The sequence below is a fragment of the Manacus candei genome, unplaced genomic scaffold (genome assembly GCF_025592945.1).
Source record: "Manacus candei isolate 608988 ecotype Guabito, Panama unplaced genomic scaffold, ASM2559294v1 h1tg000036l, whole genome shotgun sequence".
Lineage (NCBI taxonomy): Eukaryota > Metazoa > Chordata > Aves > Passeriformes > Pipridae > Manacus > Manacus candei.
In genome coordinates, this window is record NW_026138084.1 from 3,236,125 (window position 1) to 3,254,595 (window position 18,471).

General features: G+C 48.0%; 2 protein-coding genes across 5 annotated transcripts in view; one reads left to right on the top strand and one right to left on the bottom strand.

The window, feature by feature from the left end:
* The window catches only part of LOC127473544 (uncharacterized), a 460,553-nt gene that overhangs the window by 348,217 nt on the left and 93,865 nt on the right, over positions 1-18,471 (top strand). The window lies entirely within an intron of this gene.
* FBLN2 (fibulin 2) overlaps positions 1-18,471 on the bottom strand; it is a 110,463-nt gene that overhangs the window by 65,398 nt on the left and 26,594 nt on the right. For all 4 annotated transcript variants that reach the window (XM_051793228.1, XM_051793227.1, XM_051793225.1 and 1 more), the window contains exon 2: positions 9,142-10,582. In XM_051793228.1, the coding sequence (XP_051649188.1) occupies positions 9,142-10,459 (1,318 nt within the window). In that variant the 5' untranslated portion in view covers positions 10,460-10,582. The remainder of the gene's footprint in view (positions 1-9,141; positions 10,583-18,471) is intronic.

The following is an 18,471-nucleotide window of genomic DNA, read 5'->3' on the forward strand; positions in this document are numbered from 1 at the left end:
CCAGTCAAACTCCAGCTCCCCTGCTCCAAACACAGCTGGGGCTGCTGCTCCCAGGGAATGCAAGGAGGAGGTGAGTGCTGGTACAGCTCAGTGCCAGGCTAACCCTCACACGCTGCTATTGGGCTTATGACTCAAAAAAAGACACCAAAAGCATCTCAGTGGCATTCTAAGACTGGAATATATTGTGTAAAATTGCCTTAAAATTGCTTGCACTATGGACAATATCCATGACAAATGCTATTTTATCCAACCTGGTACTTTGTCCCTTCTCAGCAGCACTCACTGATGATCCTGTGCTGAACACACACTTGCTTTTTCAGTTGATGTGGATTTTGGTGACCTGTTGGCTTCCCTTACACCACTGGAGGAATGTCCTCCTCCATTTCTTTGCTGCAGCTCTCCCAGGAGGGTTCCTGTACTGGCTCCCAATGTCTGGTGGCCAACACCAGCTGCAGCAACCAGCACCCCCAGGGCCCTGACTTAGCTGAAAGGAACATTTCCTTAATTTCAAAGCCACAGAAGTTGGCTCCTCAAGGGCTCTGGGAAGGGGAGGAGGACACACAGCAAACAAAGAGGGTGAAAATCTGCACTGAGGCCCTGTGGCAGCCAAAGCCAGGAAGGTAAAGGTGCAACACAGGAGAGAAGATGTAAATTCTTCTTCTAGACATAACATTTCTACATACTAAGCTCATACAAAATAAAGCTCATCTTAAGCACTCACCTTCTTTACCCTTGATGATTTTCATTATTTTTAAGATGTCCATTATATACAGAGCAACAGCTCACAAGAGCATCGACTTTTATAACACCTTTTAAAAGTGACTGATGCAAATTCTCCCCTTTCTGGCAACTGTTTATACTGTTAAAAGGTTTTAAACCCAGAGCTGTTGAAGCCATAAACATTTATTTTAGTACTTGGTAATTCAAAACTATGGTCAAACAACTCTGGGCCTTTCTGAATGCAGTCAGGAATCCCTGTGGTTCACAACAGCACCACAAAAGCAACCAGCACTCAGAGCAACAAGGGACAAGGAATTATTGCTCTGTGTGTTTTTCTAAATGGCTCCTTTTTTTGGCGTAGGAAGGGGCTGAATAAGCTGCAGCCAGAACTGCCCCCAGCAAGGCCAGGCTGTAGACCTGTGTGTGGGACCCACCAGAGAACTGCCACCACCCAAGCAGCTACTGCATCACCACCAGCACGTCCCAGTGGGGGAGGAACACCAGTAATTCCAGCAGGCAGTGACCAGTTGCAGAGCCAGAGGCTCTGGAATGCTGCTGCTCACCAGTCCACTCTCCACAGGGTGCCTGAGGGTCCCAGACACTTCCCAGGCAGGGTGGGAGCAAGGGGGGTGGATGAGGGTGGGCACTGCAGCTCCCTGGCATCAGGCACAGGCAGGGAAGGGGAAAATGTGCAGAGGAGGTTTGATGGTCCTAAAGAAACCACAATTACTTCTTTCCCCTCTCTGTCTCTCAGCCTTTGGCTCAGTGTCACCACAGCCTTGGGAAGGTGCTTTAGGACTTTTTGGTGGCTTTGGAAGAGAACTGGTCATCTCAGGCACAGCACAGACAGACTGGGAATGGTCAAGAAAACATAAAACCTGCTCACACATAAAGGGATCTTTATAAAATTCCAGTTATGGCTGCCTTGTTACCTAAGAGTCCCTGAGAGGTAACAGATACTGCTCTCTGTGAGGCCCAGGGTAATGAAATTACAGATCCTTTCATGAGTAAGCATGTGCTAGAAAGCTACATTTATTTGGCCTACATATTTGAAACTGTTCAAAAGGTTATTGTCTCTCAAAATTTGGATCAAAAATTACTACTTGCACTCGCCTTTCTCTGACAAGGAGCTATATTCACAGTTGTTCTTAATTCCTTGGTGATCGATTAGAATAACAGACACACTACTGCAAAGAAGTCTCATTTAAATTCTGCTTTCTGAAGAAGTATCAATCATACATACAAAAAAAATACTTTCAGATACCTACTATAAATAACCAGCAAATGGAGTCCTCCTGAGAAACCTGGTGAGCCCAACAGCCTCGTCTGTTCAAGTGGGTAATTAATTTGTACAAGAAAACGCCCATCTTATTTTCATAGTTTGTCTACAGCATGTTTGAATTTCAGAATTGAGATTAAATGTTCTTGTCGCAAACCATGGATGGAAATAACTTTGCATAAATGATGATTTTTGCCTCGACAGAACAGGTACACGGGGTGGGTTCCCAAAGATACTGTGATGCCCTCATAGATTAGGGGCTCCACTCCAGCTGTATTATTGCAACATATAAGATTAAACTGTCTTTGTAACCAAATTCCATGAAGTCAAGGACATCTGAGAACCTTTGTCTGTGTTCACTGTCGCTGTGGAAAGCCTGTCCTATGCAGGTGTTGCCCTTTGGGCTTGTGCCAGCAGTGCCATGCTCCTCCAGAGAGGATGGGACATGCCAAAATACACACCCCACAGGAGTGAATGTGTCACCCTGTTTCACTTTCAAACATTCTCTGCACACTCCCTTGGTGCCAACACTGAACACAATGGATTTCCTTATCCAAAACTGCTCCAGCCACCTGTGAGTGAGGGTCCTTGTGCTGCAGCACAAACACCTCGGTGTACACAGGCACTGTGAGCGGAGGAGAAGTGTGGCTGCACCTCAGCACCACCAAGAACTGTGCTCTTCAGGGTGCACTGCATGAAGGTAAGACTAGCAGGAGCTGAAGGAACACACACATTTGTCCCACCCTGCATATTGTACCTGCCTGTCACGGTGCCCAGTCATTCACAGGCTCATCCCTGTGATCACACCAGTGTGGAGCTGTTACATTAATTTTGTGAGTAGCACAGGCAGACAGAGAACCACCTTCTTACACATCTCTGTGTACTGAACTGGCAGGTGCTGGGGTTTAAACAGAAAAGAACTCGAGACCTGAGCATTTCTGCAAATTGTTTAGGCTCTTCAAAGTCTGCATTCCTCTGACTGTGACAGGCTACACAGCTTTTAGCAAAGCATGGCACTGAAACTTGGCACAGTGAATACCAGGCTTGTGCCTGCACCACTGCACAGATCTTTGCAGCTTTAAGAAAAGATCCTCTATATAATCTCTAACTAAAGATCATGAGCTCCTGGTTCAATATACAGTCACTACTTAAAATACTCTTTAAGAGACAAGGACCAAACCAGCCCCATAAAAGCCTGACACCAAAGTGTTGGCACCCAGGAGCTCCTGAGCTGTGGTTCATAGCTCAGTTTGAGCAGGGAGATGCACATGAGGAATGGAAGACAGTCTGTGGTGAGGAGGGTTTGGGCTCCAAAGGGGGATTCCTGCAAAGCTGAAGCCCAGCCAGCTGGAAAGGCAGCAACCAAGGTCTGACCCAGAGCAGTTCCCAAAACACAGACAGACAAGCAGCAGCCACGCAGCAACATGTCCAGAGACATCACCCAGACACAAAGCAAAGCCCCAGAACTCTGCTCCTGGCTAGGACGGGTCTGGACACTCTACATTCAGCTGCTGCCTACAGGCCTGGGCTAGATCAGCCCTCCTGATCCCAGCTGCAGTTCCTCATGTGGGACTACTCAAAGCACTTGATACAGGCCTAATGCTGAACCCACTGAAAGCCAGGTCACATCTGGCAGTCCAGTGCCTGGAGATTGGATACTTTGGCTACTGTTTATTTCAGAGTCTGCAAACAATTATTCTCAGCCCACTTCTTCATGTCATCAGGGCAGGTTTGGGTTTTCCTTGCACCCTTTGCTCACAAATTCATGCCACAAGCAGTGTCTGGCACACACACACTTAAAATCACTGGTCTTGTTAAAATGGAGAATGCCAATGGGCTCAATCCAGCACAAGTGGTTCCCTTCAACACAGAATCATGGAATGGTTTGGGTTGCAAGGGAACTTAAAGCCCATCCAGTCCCACACCCTGGCAGGGACACCTTCCACTAGCCCAGGTTGCTCCAAGCCCCGTCCAACCTGGCCTTGGACACTTCCAGGGATGGGGCAGCCACAGCTTCTCTGGGCACCCTGTGCCAGGGCCTCCCCACCCTCCCAGGGGGGAATTTCTTCCTAATATCTAATCTAAAGCTGCCCTCTTTTAATTTAAAGCCATTCCCCCTTGTCCCATCACCATCTGCACGTGTAAAAAGTCGCTCTCCATCTTTTTTAAGAGCTTCCTTGAAGTACTAAAAGGTCACAACGAGGTCACCTGGCTGTCCAACTCAGCCCTACTTATGCTTTTAGATATTGGAGAAAAGACAAACAATCTGCCAGGTGGTCCATGGGAGGTCCCTGCAGGAGCCGCTCATGGATTCACGACCAGGCCGTGGAGCTGGGCCGGGAGGGGTCCCAGCACTGGGGGGACAAGGGAAGGGCTGCAGGGAAGGTTGTGCACTCGCAGCCATGAGGGAATCAGCCCCCACATACCACATTGGAATTAATAGAAATGCTTGAGTTTTTTCCTTTTCCTCCTAAACCAGCATCCAGCTGCCTCATAAGAGTACCAATGCCATTTTTGGCAGGCCAGGTAAGGTCTGTTTTGTGGTTCTCTCTTTAAAAAGTTTTTAATTTTTATAGCATTTTAGTCTTCCTCTGCAAGTATCTCAGCCTGCTTTATTCCCATCCACACTGTCTTCCTCTAGGATGTTGCTGTCTCTGAACTTCAGCTACCAGGGCCACTGAGCACTGTCACCCCAGGGCTGTAATTCACGTTGACTCACACTTGCTGGCCCAGAGGCTTTTTCTCCTCACACACCACTCTCCTGAGGTTTATTTTCATTCCTCAGATATCCTGGTTTGAGGGCTCAAAGGTGATTTCTTCCTGTTACAGAGAGAACTGGGATAAAGGAGAGAACACAGGACTGAGCCTGAGGTAATTCAGGTGAACCTGAGAGAACACTTCACCTGAGAGCAAAAAATAAGAAGTAACTGCAAACAGAGTTCGTTTCCAAAGGACCCTCCATGGCATTCTCCCACCTCCAGTGCTTTTTAAGGTGGTAATAAGAGAGAGAAAGGGTGGGTGGGCTCAGAGAATGCTTCAGAAACCCTCCCTGCAAGTCTGCTTCACAGAACCATGAAATATCCTGAGTTGGAAGGAACCCACATGGATCATGAGCCCAACTCCTGGCCCTGCACATGGATCTCCTTTCCTGTTTGTCCTCAGTTAGGGAATTCAAGGTCATCTTGCCTCATGAGCTTCAATGCCAGCAAACAGGCAGCAGATGGGTTGGTTGACATCTTAGCTACACCCTCAGAAGTTACACAAGAGCCTCCCAGGAGCTGCTGCCTGATCAGGATTCACCTGCAATAAATGCCACTCTCACATTCACTGATCTCAGCTCACAAATTGGTGCAATTCACTTCAGCTGGAGAACAATTATCCTTATCTCTAAACATGACCACGATAAAAAGTCACTAGTCGTGGAGGAGTTTAAGTGGAAAAGTACCTCCATTCTGGAACCCAAACTGCTGTTCAGCCTGCCAAAAACCAGAATGCAAATCATAAAACATTCACTACAAAGCTGCTTGCTACCTGAGTTAACATTTATCCAAGGAACAGCATTCTACTGCCAGAACACAGGGAAATGGAAAACAGAACGTGACAGTAACTTCTTGAAAGATGTTTTAGTCAGCCCTCCTCTGTTCAGAGCACCTTTAGGACGAGGAAGTAGGAAATAAATAGGAAATTAAAACTCCCTCTGTTTGCTGCTCTTGCAGTGACAGAGTAAGATCAATGTCTGGAGAGAGTGTGTATAAAGAGAACAGTCTTCATTAATCTCATCCTTTCCCATGGTGAGAGTTCTTAATTTACACTTTCTCAGCTGAGTAATTACCTCTACTTTACACTTCCAGTTCCTTTAGGAATGGAGTGACTAACATTTGCACAGAAACCCCAGAGGGGCTGTGTGCTGCTGAAGGAAGCTGCTCTTCAGTCTGTGTTCAAGACCTATGACAAGTGCCCTCACACATGGGGTAGAACACAAATATTTCACACTCAGGCAGAGTTGTGGGCTGGTAGGGTGGCAGAAACCCCTGTGGAACAGCCACTGGACCTGTCAGAGGCAGGAAAACATCCCCTGGGCTCACACAGCCCTACAGAGCTGGTGCTGGACTTCCCACCTTGCAACCAGAGAAACCAGCTCCCAAAAGAGCCCATTTCTGTGACATCCCCCCCAGGGACCACGAGTGGTGCTGCTGCTGCCCCAGGGAGCCACCAGTGAGGGCCTGGCCCCACACAGCACCCAGAAAATCCACAAAACAGCTGCTCCAGCAAAGCTCAGAGCAGGCAAAGGAGAGGGGAGAACATTCCCCAAACAAATGGCAATTCACTGGAGTCCATGAGAGCAAATGCTAGAGAGATCATCTTGGCTGGCTGATGTGAATACAGCAGTGTTTCAGATGAAACAGAGATGAAAAACGATGCTCAAAAGGAGAAAGAATCAAAACAGAAAACTAACCTTTCCTGAGCACCAAAGTGCTCCACGTTGTTTCCACCATTAGATTACATATGAGCCAGCAGAGATTTGGGAGATGAAAACTCAGCTACATGTAAAACCAAAGTGAGACACATAAAATACAAGTAATGAAGCCAAGTTTTTAACAAAAGGCATCAGGATCCAAGCACATCAGAGTTCTGGACACAGGATGCAGCTAATAGGAGGAACAAATGGCCATATGACTTGGGCTGAATTGTTAGTGCAGCAAATGCTTCTGTGAAGACTACTACACTTTTCTAAACTCTGGAGAGAAACAAAACTAAAAGAAACTATAAAAATATATCTAGAATGTCTGTACAGTCACAGAAATGTCCCCACAGCACTCTGCTGAGAACTGGTTAAACAAAACCTGTGCTCGCTGCCACTGGCTGCAGCCTCCTTAGGAAAAAATGTAACAGCCTTGCAGGCTCTAAAAATTACGGGATTGATGCAGTTTACATCCTGCTGATGACTCTTGATGGGAGAAAAGAAGTTATTTGGCAATTCTGGTAGATTCTGTCATTTTATAGTTGGAAATACATGTGCAAAATCTATGTTTTCATTCTGTATCTGTAGGCGAGGTTAATTTTTCTTTCAAGTCTGACTAATACCTTCACTCCCCCTCTCCCACTGGCTCAGGAAGAGACAAGATGTGTGTGTTTTATTACTTGAAACGTATGGATCTACTCACATGAGTCACAACCACATCCATTAAAACAACAAAACCCTTGGAAATACCATCATCCCCAGGCATGAGCACTGCCACCAGCAAGGGAGATTCCTGAGTTTTGGAGAAGGCTCTGTTCTGTTTCCACCAATATTCCTAATGGGAATGGTGGAGCAGATGGGGAAGAGGAGCTGCCTGGTCAGGTCCCACTTGTCAGTGACTGGATGGGCATGGTGTGATGACACTGGCACTTGCTCCCAGAACATGCAGCAACTCTGTGGGCCAGAGAACCTGCAGCCTCAGAGCTGCATCATCCACAGCCAGACAGAGAGTTCTGTGCTCCCAAGGGATATTTGTTTTCAGTTCCGCTTTTACAATACTTAAAGGAAATGACAGATACCTCAGCTAAGGGGGAAATGGCATCAAGTGACTCCCAGGCCTGCTTCTGTTGGCTAAACCATCCCTGCCTGACGTGACATCCATCACATTCTGCTCCAGGCACCTCAAACTAATCCAGTCCCCAACCAGACCTGTCTCAGCCAAGCAGTTCCCAGGAACCCCAGACTGGAAATCACCCAAGGAGACTCTAAAACGTAGCACTTGGCTCTGCTGCTGAACACTCACCCCAATAGCCTTTCCCAAAGCCTCTCAGTGATAATTTCAGCGTGAACCCATCTTTCCTTTTTGAAAGAAAAAGAAAAGGCAACTTAGTTTTAAGGAAGTTGGGTTTTTTTAAGTTACATCAGAAAACAGGTCATTGCATATTAGTCCTAACTCAGACCCATGTGTCACACACAGAACTGGTGCACAGCTCAGCTCAGATTTTGAGGTGGCTGCAACAAATAAAAGGGCAGTCAAAGGAAAAGGAAAAGGAAAAGGAAAAGGAAAAGGAAAAGGAAAAGGAAAAGGAAAAGGAAAAGGAAAAGGAAAAGGAAAAGGAAAAGGAAAAGGAAAAGGCTGCCATCTCCACTGCCTGGTGAACAGTCACGAGGTGCTGCTTGTGTTGGGACCTGGAGTCTCAGCTCCAAATCTGCTTCCTTCTCCTATCTGCCTTAAACTTCTTGAGTAGATGGACTCGACAGCTCAAGATGTTTAAGGGCTCCCTACACAACCCAGGAGAAATATCAGTGCCTGGGGACTAATCAGTATTTCCTGCAAGTGTTCTGCTGCTGAGTCTCGTGAGAACATTTTGTGCCACATCTTGAAAAAGGAGGTATTGCTCTTGATTTGATGACAAATGAATTGGAAATAGGAGCTGTACATGTGCTAATTTCCAGAGATGAAGTTGGCATTCATTACAGTAATGAGCACTGCATAAAGCATATAATCAACTTTCCCTGCAGATGTCAGGAGGAATCCAGAGGCAGGGAGGAGACACATACACTTTCCACAAACACCATAAACTTCCAGCCCCAAAAAACACAAAGCAAGAGGCAGTTCTTTTTCTCCCTACCAGTCCTCAGGGGTATTTGAGTGTATCTATGAAGTTCTTGAACTAATGAGCTTAGACAGGCTTTCAACCATGGGATAAATATTACAACAAGTGCTGTAAATATTTTCATAGTGGAAATACAACTGTTTCACTTTCTTCCCAGAAGCAGCAAAAGCTACAAACGTGATTACATTGAGTTGGTAACTGAGGATAACTAATTAAATCCTTTTGTGTAGAGGAAGATGTTTCTGTTACATCTTGATAGAAATTAAAAGCAAGTAATTGAAGGAAAAGGTCACAGTTTAATAAATCATCATCTGAAATAAAGTAAAAATACCAGAAAACACCATCCCCATGCTTTGTGAAATCAAAGCAAGGTGGGCAACAGTGAAATGGTACCTGTTATGTGAAATGAAACACAAACATCTCCTGAAGGGATGAAAGAAGGTGAGTGGGGGTTTGCTGGATTTCATGCCCACGTGCAGCAGCAAGAAGAACACATCAGTGGATGCCCCAATGTTATTATGAGTAAGTGTTCCCCAGGCACGCAGACTGGGAGCAGTTCTTACCTTCTGGCAGCCTGGGGTTGGCGTGGATGGAGTTGGGGTCCCCGTCCTCCTCGGGGTGGTACCGATACAGCGTCTGGGACTGCTTTGGGGAGGACTGGCTGCGGTCTTCCTGGAGAGCAACAGGAGGGGAGGTCGTTGCACTGAACTTCACCTTGGGGAAATCATTTCCCTCGAGGGTTTCATGGGAAGACTTTGCCCAGCTCGGCTCTGTTAAATTCCCCTCTGTCAAGCCCTGGTACATGCTGTTTGCTGGCTCTTCTTTCCTGACGTGCTTTTTCATTTTAGAGTGGGGGGCTCTTTCTTGCTCACGCCTCTCTTTGTTCCCTTGCTTCCCCTTTGGTCTCCTCTCCAGCTCCTCCGGGTGCTGGGGGGTCTCAGTGGTGGCCGTCGTGTGCTCCACAGGAGCTCTGGTGGTTTCTGGTGCCTCCCTGTGCGTGCCTTGCCGGAGGGAGGCCGCGGTGGTGCGGGGCACCCTGCGCCTCTCGCCCCTCTCGGTGGCACCGCGCACCTCGGCGGGGCCCTGGGGCACGGCGGGGCTGGGGGGCACCGTCCCCTCGGGGGGAGGACGGGCCGGGGCCGGCACCGACGGGGCCACGCTGGCTGCCGGGTAGTCATAGTCCTCCCCCTGCTCCTGGCTGTCCTGCTCCAGGTGGGATGAGTAACTCCGGTACTTTTTGGGAGACTCCAGCTGGGTGTTGTCCCCCTCGGCCGCCTCCTGGTCGTAGCTGTAGGGATCGTCGTAGTGCCTCTCGGGCTCCCCGTCCTCGGCGTCCCCGGGGCTGGCCGTGTTGAGCGCGAGGGCGTCGCAGTCGGGCAGCCGGTAGCACATGAGCTCCCCGCCGGCGTTGGGGCAGTGGCACACCTTGCAGGGGGGCATGTGGAAGGTGTGCCCCGCCACGTACTTCTGCCCCTCGTGCAGGCAGCCGATCCTGCCGCACTGCGGGCACCCGTCCGCGGGCACCACGGCGTCGATGCAGTTGGGGGGCAGCTCCGGGCACAGCATGAACTGGCAGCTGATCTTGCCGCCGCCCTTGGGGCACGAGCACTCGGTGCTGCCGAAGTCCACGAAGTAGGACTGTCCCTCGGGCACCCTGCCGTTGGTGAAGCCCACGTTGAGGCAGTCGTAGTACTGGTAGCCCTCGCAGGTGCAGCCGTGCTGCAGGCACGTGGCGCAGCACCCGCCGGGCTCCAGCACCTCCTCGATGCAGTTCTCCAGGGCCGGGCACTCGGCGCCCGTGCAGTCCCGCTGGGCCCGGGCACTGCCCGCGCACAGCAGCACCAGCAGCGCGGCTCTCCAGCAGCTCGGCCGCCCAGCCATGGCCTCCTCCCCAGCGCAGCCCCAGTCCAAAGGCGCACGTTTAGCGCTGGCTCTCTTCCTGCAGGGCTGGAGGTTCAGCTCCGAATCCGCAGCGGTTTCCTGAGTTACCTTTTCTCATGGATCCTGGAGTTATGAAAGAAAACTCTGTTAAAGACTATACTCGGCACATATCCTGCTAAACATTAGAGGTCTTTAAAACTTGGGACGAAATCCAACATCTGGAAACCGAAGGACAAAATTAATCTTAATGTCTTCCAAGCATTGTAGGCACTAAGTTTGGAGTTCCATGGTTCCCCCACCCCTATTTTGAAAAAGAAAGGAAGAAAAAACAGTTGTGACTGTTCTGTTTTGAATCTGTTAACAAAATGTATATATTTTTCAATAAAAAGAAGGCCTTTATACTTCAGTGCCTCTTTGGTAATCTTCCTAGCTAAAAGGATTTTTTTGGCAGAGAATAAGTAAATACACAGTTCTTCCTCTGCAGATACATGCTTGAGATAATTATTCTTTATGTTTTAATTACAAATACCCAAATCTTAAGGAATTTTTATAGACAAAACTTGGCCCTGGGACGTGAGAATTTGTCTGTACACATGTTAATACAAAATAAGGACTTTTTTCTGCCTCCTTCCCCCACTGAGCAATCTTTTGCACGTCAGTCTCCAGCATTAACAGTTATTTCTTTGCTCCAGCAGTGCTAAAATAGAACTTCTTTGTGTATTGTGGTTACTTTGTGGTTACACATCATATTAGCTATCCTGTAATACATGTTAGGGGCCGGATTCTCTGCTCACAGAGGTTGGCACAGCTCCACAGCAGGACTGTGGTGCACAGAGGGATCGACTCCGACTTCACTGGAGGACAGTGACACCAACTGAGGATCTGCCACCACTGGCAACCACTTCTTTTAGTATTGACAACACCAGCAGTACTTTATAGTGAACTATGGACAGAATACATACATATATATATTTTTATATATATAAATTGGCATAATATCACTTTATTAAAAGGCCTTGAAGAAAATGGTTTGGTTTTTAATTACTAAACCCTTTGACCTTAGAAAAGTTTAAGAGTGAATCAGCTGTTGTCCTTTACATCAAAATTATGCTCAAAAAGCTACACAATTAACATGGAAAACCACTTACAACAACAACAAAAAATTGCCTATAGAATTTTATAGGACTAGTGATCTGATTGTTTTTCCAGAACCCCTCCCATCATCAAAAGAATAATGACCCTAAAATATTTATCTGGGGGGTAAAATACAGTCACATCCCCAAGAACAATAAACCACACATGCAACAGGAATGCTGCCAGAAAATCCATTCAGAAAGATTACTTTGCCCATTCAAAGTGGGCTTCCAACCAGTCTGCTCCATCCCTGCTGGCATGTGGCCAGGCCATGGGAAAAGCGTGCCTGTTCTGATAAGATATGGACAAACTGTGCTAAGAATTTCCACAGTTCTGCCCTGGAATTTCAATTACTTCACTACGTTGCACAGAGATATAATTCTTACAAATGTAGGCTTCCTATTCCTAATTTCAGTATATTTGCTGAATGTGCTAAAGGATAGTGATTGAAGGAAAAATAAAATTGTCAAAAAATACAATAATGGCTTGCAAGAGTCTCACTGTTTCAAAACTGTTCTCAAAATGGGGCTGTTTCTTATGAAGGAGAATTTTCAATAAGTGGTGCTGAAATTAATTCTTCAGAACCCAGCCTGGGAATTAATAATTTATCCTACTTTCAGCAGCTTTTCCAGGTAAGCCAAATTTGTAATTGTTACATCACTTGAGCTGGGAAACAGTAAATAGAAGGACAAATACAGATAACTTCTGTGCTTCACAGCAGGATTTTGTCATCCCCTCCCACTGGTACCTCCTGGCTTTAGTGCTGCAGCACATATATGTCCCTTGGTCAAACTCCACGGTGGGAGCAGCTGAGCTCAGCTCTCCCCTGGCCCATATTCCCTCTCCCACAGCAGGACTCCCAGGATTAGAGAGCCCCAGCATCCTGTTTTGGTGTCCCAGCCCCAGGTTTGGCCCCTCTGTGTGTGCACAAAGGCAGGGCACGTGTGAAGGGTGAGCTTGTGTCATCACCCCCTTCAGCCCAGTCAGCTCCTGCAAGGCAGGGGGACCATCAGGACACCGCTGGGAGCTGTGCTTGTCTGCCCTGCTTGGACATTCGGATTTCCCAAAACTCCTCAGGCATAAACCTGAATTCCTGACAAGAAACCCCAGTGATCCCCTGTGCAGGAGGCCAGTCAGAACTCACCTGTAGCACGTTCAGGGGCAGCTGAGGGTTTACCCAGGGGCAGTCCTGCCTTTGGGAAAGGAGCTGTTCCACTGCCCTCCCCTGGACAGTCACCTCCTGCCCCCCTCCCGCACCCCCCTTTCTGTCCAAGGGTTTGTTTGCTTGTCCAGGTCACCTCCAGCTCTTTCCTCTGTTCCCGTCCTTGCTCCCTTCCCTCTCGCCCACAGAGAGGCCCGGAGAGCTCTTGGCAAGTCCTGTCCCTGCTCCCACCTCTCACACTTTCTGCTCAGTGCCCTGTTCAGTTCCTCTGTACCCTTTGTCTTCCCACCATTTCCACATCCCTCAGCTTCTGGGTTTTCAAGCTAAACTGATAAGGCTGAAATCCTTACAAACCCTTTCTCTGTCAACACCACAACCTTCCCTACCCTCAGGCTCACTTCCCTTCATCAGAGGCTCCTTGTTTCTGGTGTAATGACTCCAACAAAAGCACCTCTTTTTATTCCTGTAAACCACTGCTGTTTACCCTGTGCTTTCTCCATCTGTTCCCCACACCCATCACTCCCCCCAGTGCACAAACTTGCATATCAAAGAAACAGCCTCTACTTTAGGCACAGAGAAAAGCAGCTTTGAGTGAAGAGCACAGACAGGACTGCTGAGCCTCACTGAGACAACCCATCCCTCCAAACGGGGGTGTGCTCCTGCCAGCCCGTGCAGCCCATGTGCCTCTGCATCCACACCCTTCCCTAGCGTTGGGATGACTCTGGAGACAGCAGCTCTTTACTTGGTAATGGCATCAAAAGCTGGAGCTGTAAATAAAGGTGTCTAAACCTTTAAATAAAAATACGCTGTCCCTGAAGGATAGGGGAGTTTAATGCAGCAGATGTTAGTGCAATAATTTGCTTCTATTAACGATTTTAATACTTCCCTTAATGTCCTTTTACACAACTAGGCTGATACACAAGGACTTCACTTCAATGAGAATTGGGTCTTCCTGCTCTCACCAGTGTCCTTCACCCACTCTGACCAATGTCACTGCCTTTTGCTGCTCCACTGAGGGAGATGCCACAACAAATTAAGCCCCCCACACCTAAAATAAAGGTCTTTCAAAGGCTCTGTTGAAAGCTTTACAGAGCTTTACAGCAAGGTAACCCAAATGCCACCCACACCAGCCCTCATGCACTGTTTCATGACCCAGAAGGCTCCCACTGATGTCCTTTGTGGAGTTTGCTAACCTGTATATCCTCCTCTCCCTTGGTTCAATATCTAATCTTCTTGGCTTTTACTGGGTTTAACTGGGCTGCTATTAAAGCAGTTGTTGCCATTCCTGTGCACACAGTGTGTCCTGAGCAAGGGAGGGATTAAGCAATGGATTAAGACTGAGTCCCTCAAAGCCTACAGAAGCAAACCTGTGAGGTAAACCAGCAGCAGAGGATGGTCAGACCACTATAGTTCCTTAGACCTTGAGTCCTTCTTTAAAAATTATTCCCAGGAAATGCAAAGACACCTTATGGAAAACCTGCTTAAAAAAGTAAGAGTCCAAATGAGCATGAACTCCAGGCACATATCTTCCTGGAAAAGGAAAGGAGAATGCTTCACTTTGCAGACTAAACCAGTATCTGTGTCATGGGACATCCAAGGCTCAACAGCAGCAGCCATCAAAATTATAACTAGTCCTGGCTGAAAAACATCATATTCCTGTCTCCTGGCAGGGGAAGAAAACAAGATTTCAAGATGCTTTTTTCAATTCAATTTGGAGCCAAAAAGTTATAAATTCTGACATTTTTGCAAAACAATATACTCTGAGTGATTTACTTCAATCAAAGCCATAACATAAAACTAAAAGGAAGAATGTTGACTTGATTAAAACTGTTCAGTCACATTACTCAAAAATGTTGATGAAACCAGCGTGTTCCCACAGAAGATCTAGACATTTTAAATGTGCAACTTCTTTAAATTAAGTCTTTTATTGGGAGATTCTTTTTCCAGATGGTTTCATTTCAGTGCTGAACCAGAAAGCTTATTCTAGGTAGGCAGAGGTGACAGGAGGCACTTTCCTTCAAAGACTTCACACAGACACCACCTTTCTGTGAAGGTTGCCCCAGAGACGTGCAGGAGGTGTGCACATGTGGAAGAGATACTTCAGCAGCAACAGCACTCTGTCAAATGTTCCCTGAACAAAAAGAGGCAGCCATTTATAAACAAAAAGCAATAAAGAGAATGAATTCAGAGCACTGTAGAGGACAACATCTGCATGAGAGTCCAGTGACTTCCAGCCTTGAAGATGTACCTGCAGTCGTACCACAACAGGTTTAGATAGAACACCACTTTTCTCTATCCTGCCTCTCAATCCCCCGCTAAATTGCCATTTCTGAGGTTAGCAATAACAGAAATGCTGCTTTGATACATATCTTCTACTTTTGAAGAAGGAGCAGGGCCAGATGGCGGCCTGATGTGAGAGCAGAAGGTGTCAGAGCCCTCCTGTGCAGGCACTGGGAGCACAGTCCCTGCTGGGTGTAACTGGGGGCAGCCACTGAGCTCGGCCAGGAACCTCCACCCAAGTTCCCTGCACACTAAGAAAGAAGCTGTGGGAAAGCCAGTGCAGCAGGGAGTGGACAAAGCAAGCTCATCGACCCACAGAGATGCTCTGAACAGTCCTCCTGGTCTCCCAGTGCCACCCAGTCCAAACTGGCTCTCCAGGCACAGGCTGTACATGACCAGGGAGCACACACAGCCCTGCTCTGTGATGGTCAGTGTTTTGGTGATGCTGAATCTCTTCTCACAGTGGTGAAGCACTGCAGAAAGCAGAAGCACATGTGCACACCCACCCCGAGGAGCAAGGAGAATGTATTTCCCCAGTTCCCTGCATTTTCACACCTCTCCCAGCCAGAGCTCTGAGGCTGCTGCAGCTGCCAGCAGCTCTTCCGTGGCTGCACTCACAGCTCAGACTGAGGGAGGAAGAAGGGAGGGGATGGAAGGAAATAACAATTTAAAACAATCCCTCTTAAATGCAAGAGAAAATGGAAATTTGTGAGAGATCTTTCATGTATGAAAAACAGAAAAAACCCCTAAGCCCAGTAACTCCTGAGTGGGCTGTGCCAACCCATGGATTAGATCTTCCTTTCACACCCTCTCAATCCGGAAACTTGTGATCTCACCAGGCTGGAAGGGATTGCTGCTGGAAGGGATTGCTGTGGCTGCTCCAGGCCCTCTCCTCACAAGGGGAACTGCAGGGCTATTCACTGATGAATGAAAAGGGGAGAAGGGTTTCCTTCACTGCTCTTATGCAACATTCAGTGCCCAGACCTCCTCATCTCTGCCTGCTAATTAATGGAATTTGAGCCAAGGTCAATCCAGCCTTCTCATTTGGAGCACCTGCACTGGCAGAAAGAGCAGAGGGGTGGGATAAACCCCCATGTAAATCCAAATTCAGCGAGCTGCTTTTCCTTACCAAAAGCAAAGCACGAGATGCTTAGTCACTCTGGAGTTGTCAGCACTCCAGTTCTTGGCAAAACCAGCCCGTGTTCAGCAGTCATGGCTTTTGCAGGCAGTTTCCCTCAGCTTTATTCTCAATAAGAAATCAGTTACCATTACCCCCCTTGTCATGGAAAAGCTTTAAAAAATGGACATTTGGGAGTCCAGAGGATTATTGCTTAATTCAATAGCAAGCTCAAGAGTGGGACAAACAAGAAGCAAGCAGGATGGGTTCAAAACTCACACTGTCTCCCAAAGTTGCTCAGATAAGACCTCCCTTCCCAGCAGAAGTGCCCCAGAGCCTTCCAGGACATTCCCCACCTCAAATCCAAACAGGAACCTGCCACGCTGCAGGAATGAAAAAGCATCCCCCGAGGTATTTCAGCTGGAGTAGCCAAGCATTAGCAAGAGTGACCAGGCAGCTCTGGGATGTGTCCTTCCAGAATGTGCAGCTTTTGAAGGCGTTTTGGAAGTCCTGGAGAGTGAAGGCAGCCTTTTTCCAAGGGAATGACAGGGCAGAGATGAGGAGGGCAGAATCATGGCTTGGGTGTATTGTGTCAGTGCTCCCCCTCACCAAAGTAACAGGGCAGGTACTTGGCTCACTGAGGGGCACAGTGGTGTGTCATGGGATCTGCAGCAGCTCCAGAGTGGCTCAGGGGGAGTGTGGCAGAGGAAGGACTCACATGGGGAAGGAGGCAGAGCCGTCCCACCCCGAGCCCGGGGCTGGTCCCTGTCCCAGCTCTGACACGCTGGCACTGAGAGCTCAGCACGGGGCCGTGCAGGGCCAGAGCAGCTGAGAGTGCCAAGGGCTCTGCCACGGAGTCCCTGACAAACCAACCACGTTTGGATCCTCTGGCTGATGCACAAGAGGCTCAGCATATCCTGGAAGCTGGGCCAGGGTCGCAGCTCTGCTGCAGAAGGAGCCAAACGCTTACTTCTGAGTGAAAATAAATGTGTTTGTTATTGATACACTTTTTTTCCTTCTTCTTAAATCGCCAAGTTTCAGGTGACTATATATACTCCTCAGAAACACAATCAAATAATCCAGCTATTTCCACGCCAGCCAAAGAAATCTGGGAAAAGATTAAAGCAAACTCGGCAACAGCCACTCGAAAACGTTTCCCAAGGCGCAGCCAACAAAAACTTGTCAAAGCTCATAAGTTATGAACTAATTTGCACAGAGAGAGCTCTTTTGGCAGCAGGCAGGTCCCTGAGCTCCACAGCACCGCACACACGTGGAGGCATTCCCTGCCATGGGGCAGCACAGCCCCGAGCCCTGCCCTGCCCCAGGGGCCAGCACCAGCTCGGTGCCTGGGCTGTGCTGAGCACTGTCAGCACTGCAGGCTGCTCGCAGGAGGGAGGGAAAGAATTTGTTCTCATTTACTTAAAGAGCTGCGCTCCTCTCCTCCTGCTCAGGGAGAAAAATTCCTAGTTTCCATGATGTTCCCCCATTATTTAGACACTTTTTGGTGGGAAACTCAAGCAGAACACATCCCTGTACAATCTCACAACTGTGCTCCTCGAATGCATCATTTCAAGGTCCTGGGTTATATTTCTTAACCTGCTTGCTTGCTTGCTTTTCCTGATTTTCCTCCAGGATGCTCCAGCCCCCTGTCCCTTCCCACTGTTTCACAGAGCTCACATTTGCAGGGCTGCTGCTGCCTCTCACCAAGGAAAAAACCTGCTGCAACCTCAAGGGCAGTGGCACACAAAACCCAAGCATGTCATTCCCACTCCCCTTGTGACCCCCTCTCCCCAGTTCTTGTTTCCTCAGTGTGAAACAATTAAGATGCAGTTTTATAACTTAAAACTCTCTGTAAGCAACAGATTTAAGTTTTGGGGTTTTTTGTTTCTTTCATAATAGTCTTCTCTTATGCACTTTGAACCCCACTGCCCTAAGCAGTGACAGTAATACAGATCTTTTGTTGGGAAACGTGTTGGTTGGAACATCTGGGCACTACCTACCTGTTTCAGGCAGCTCTTTTGGAACAGTTGAAACTGAAAATCCCCCCACCCCCACTCTAAAATCCAAATGAGGCAAAAGAAAGCCTACCATTTCAGTGACAGCTTAGCAATGGCCTTTCCTGCCCTGTGCGCTGCCATGTGCCAATTTGGAAATAATTAACAACAGTTTTCATTCAGGGAAGGCTGAAAGGAACTGCAACCCATTTTTCCATCAAGTACCTGTGAGGCAGAACTGCTCCCAGCCAGAGGAGCAGCAGCTCCTCCATGGCCTGAACCTCAGCCTCAGAACTGAAGAGCTGGATTTGAGACTCTCCAGAGT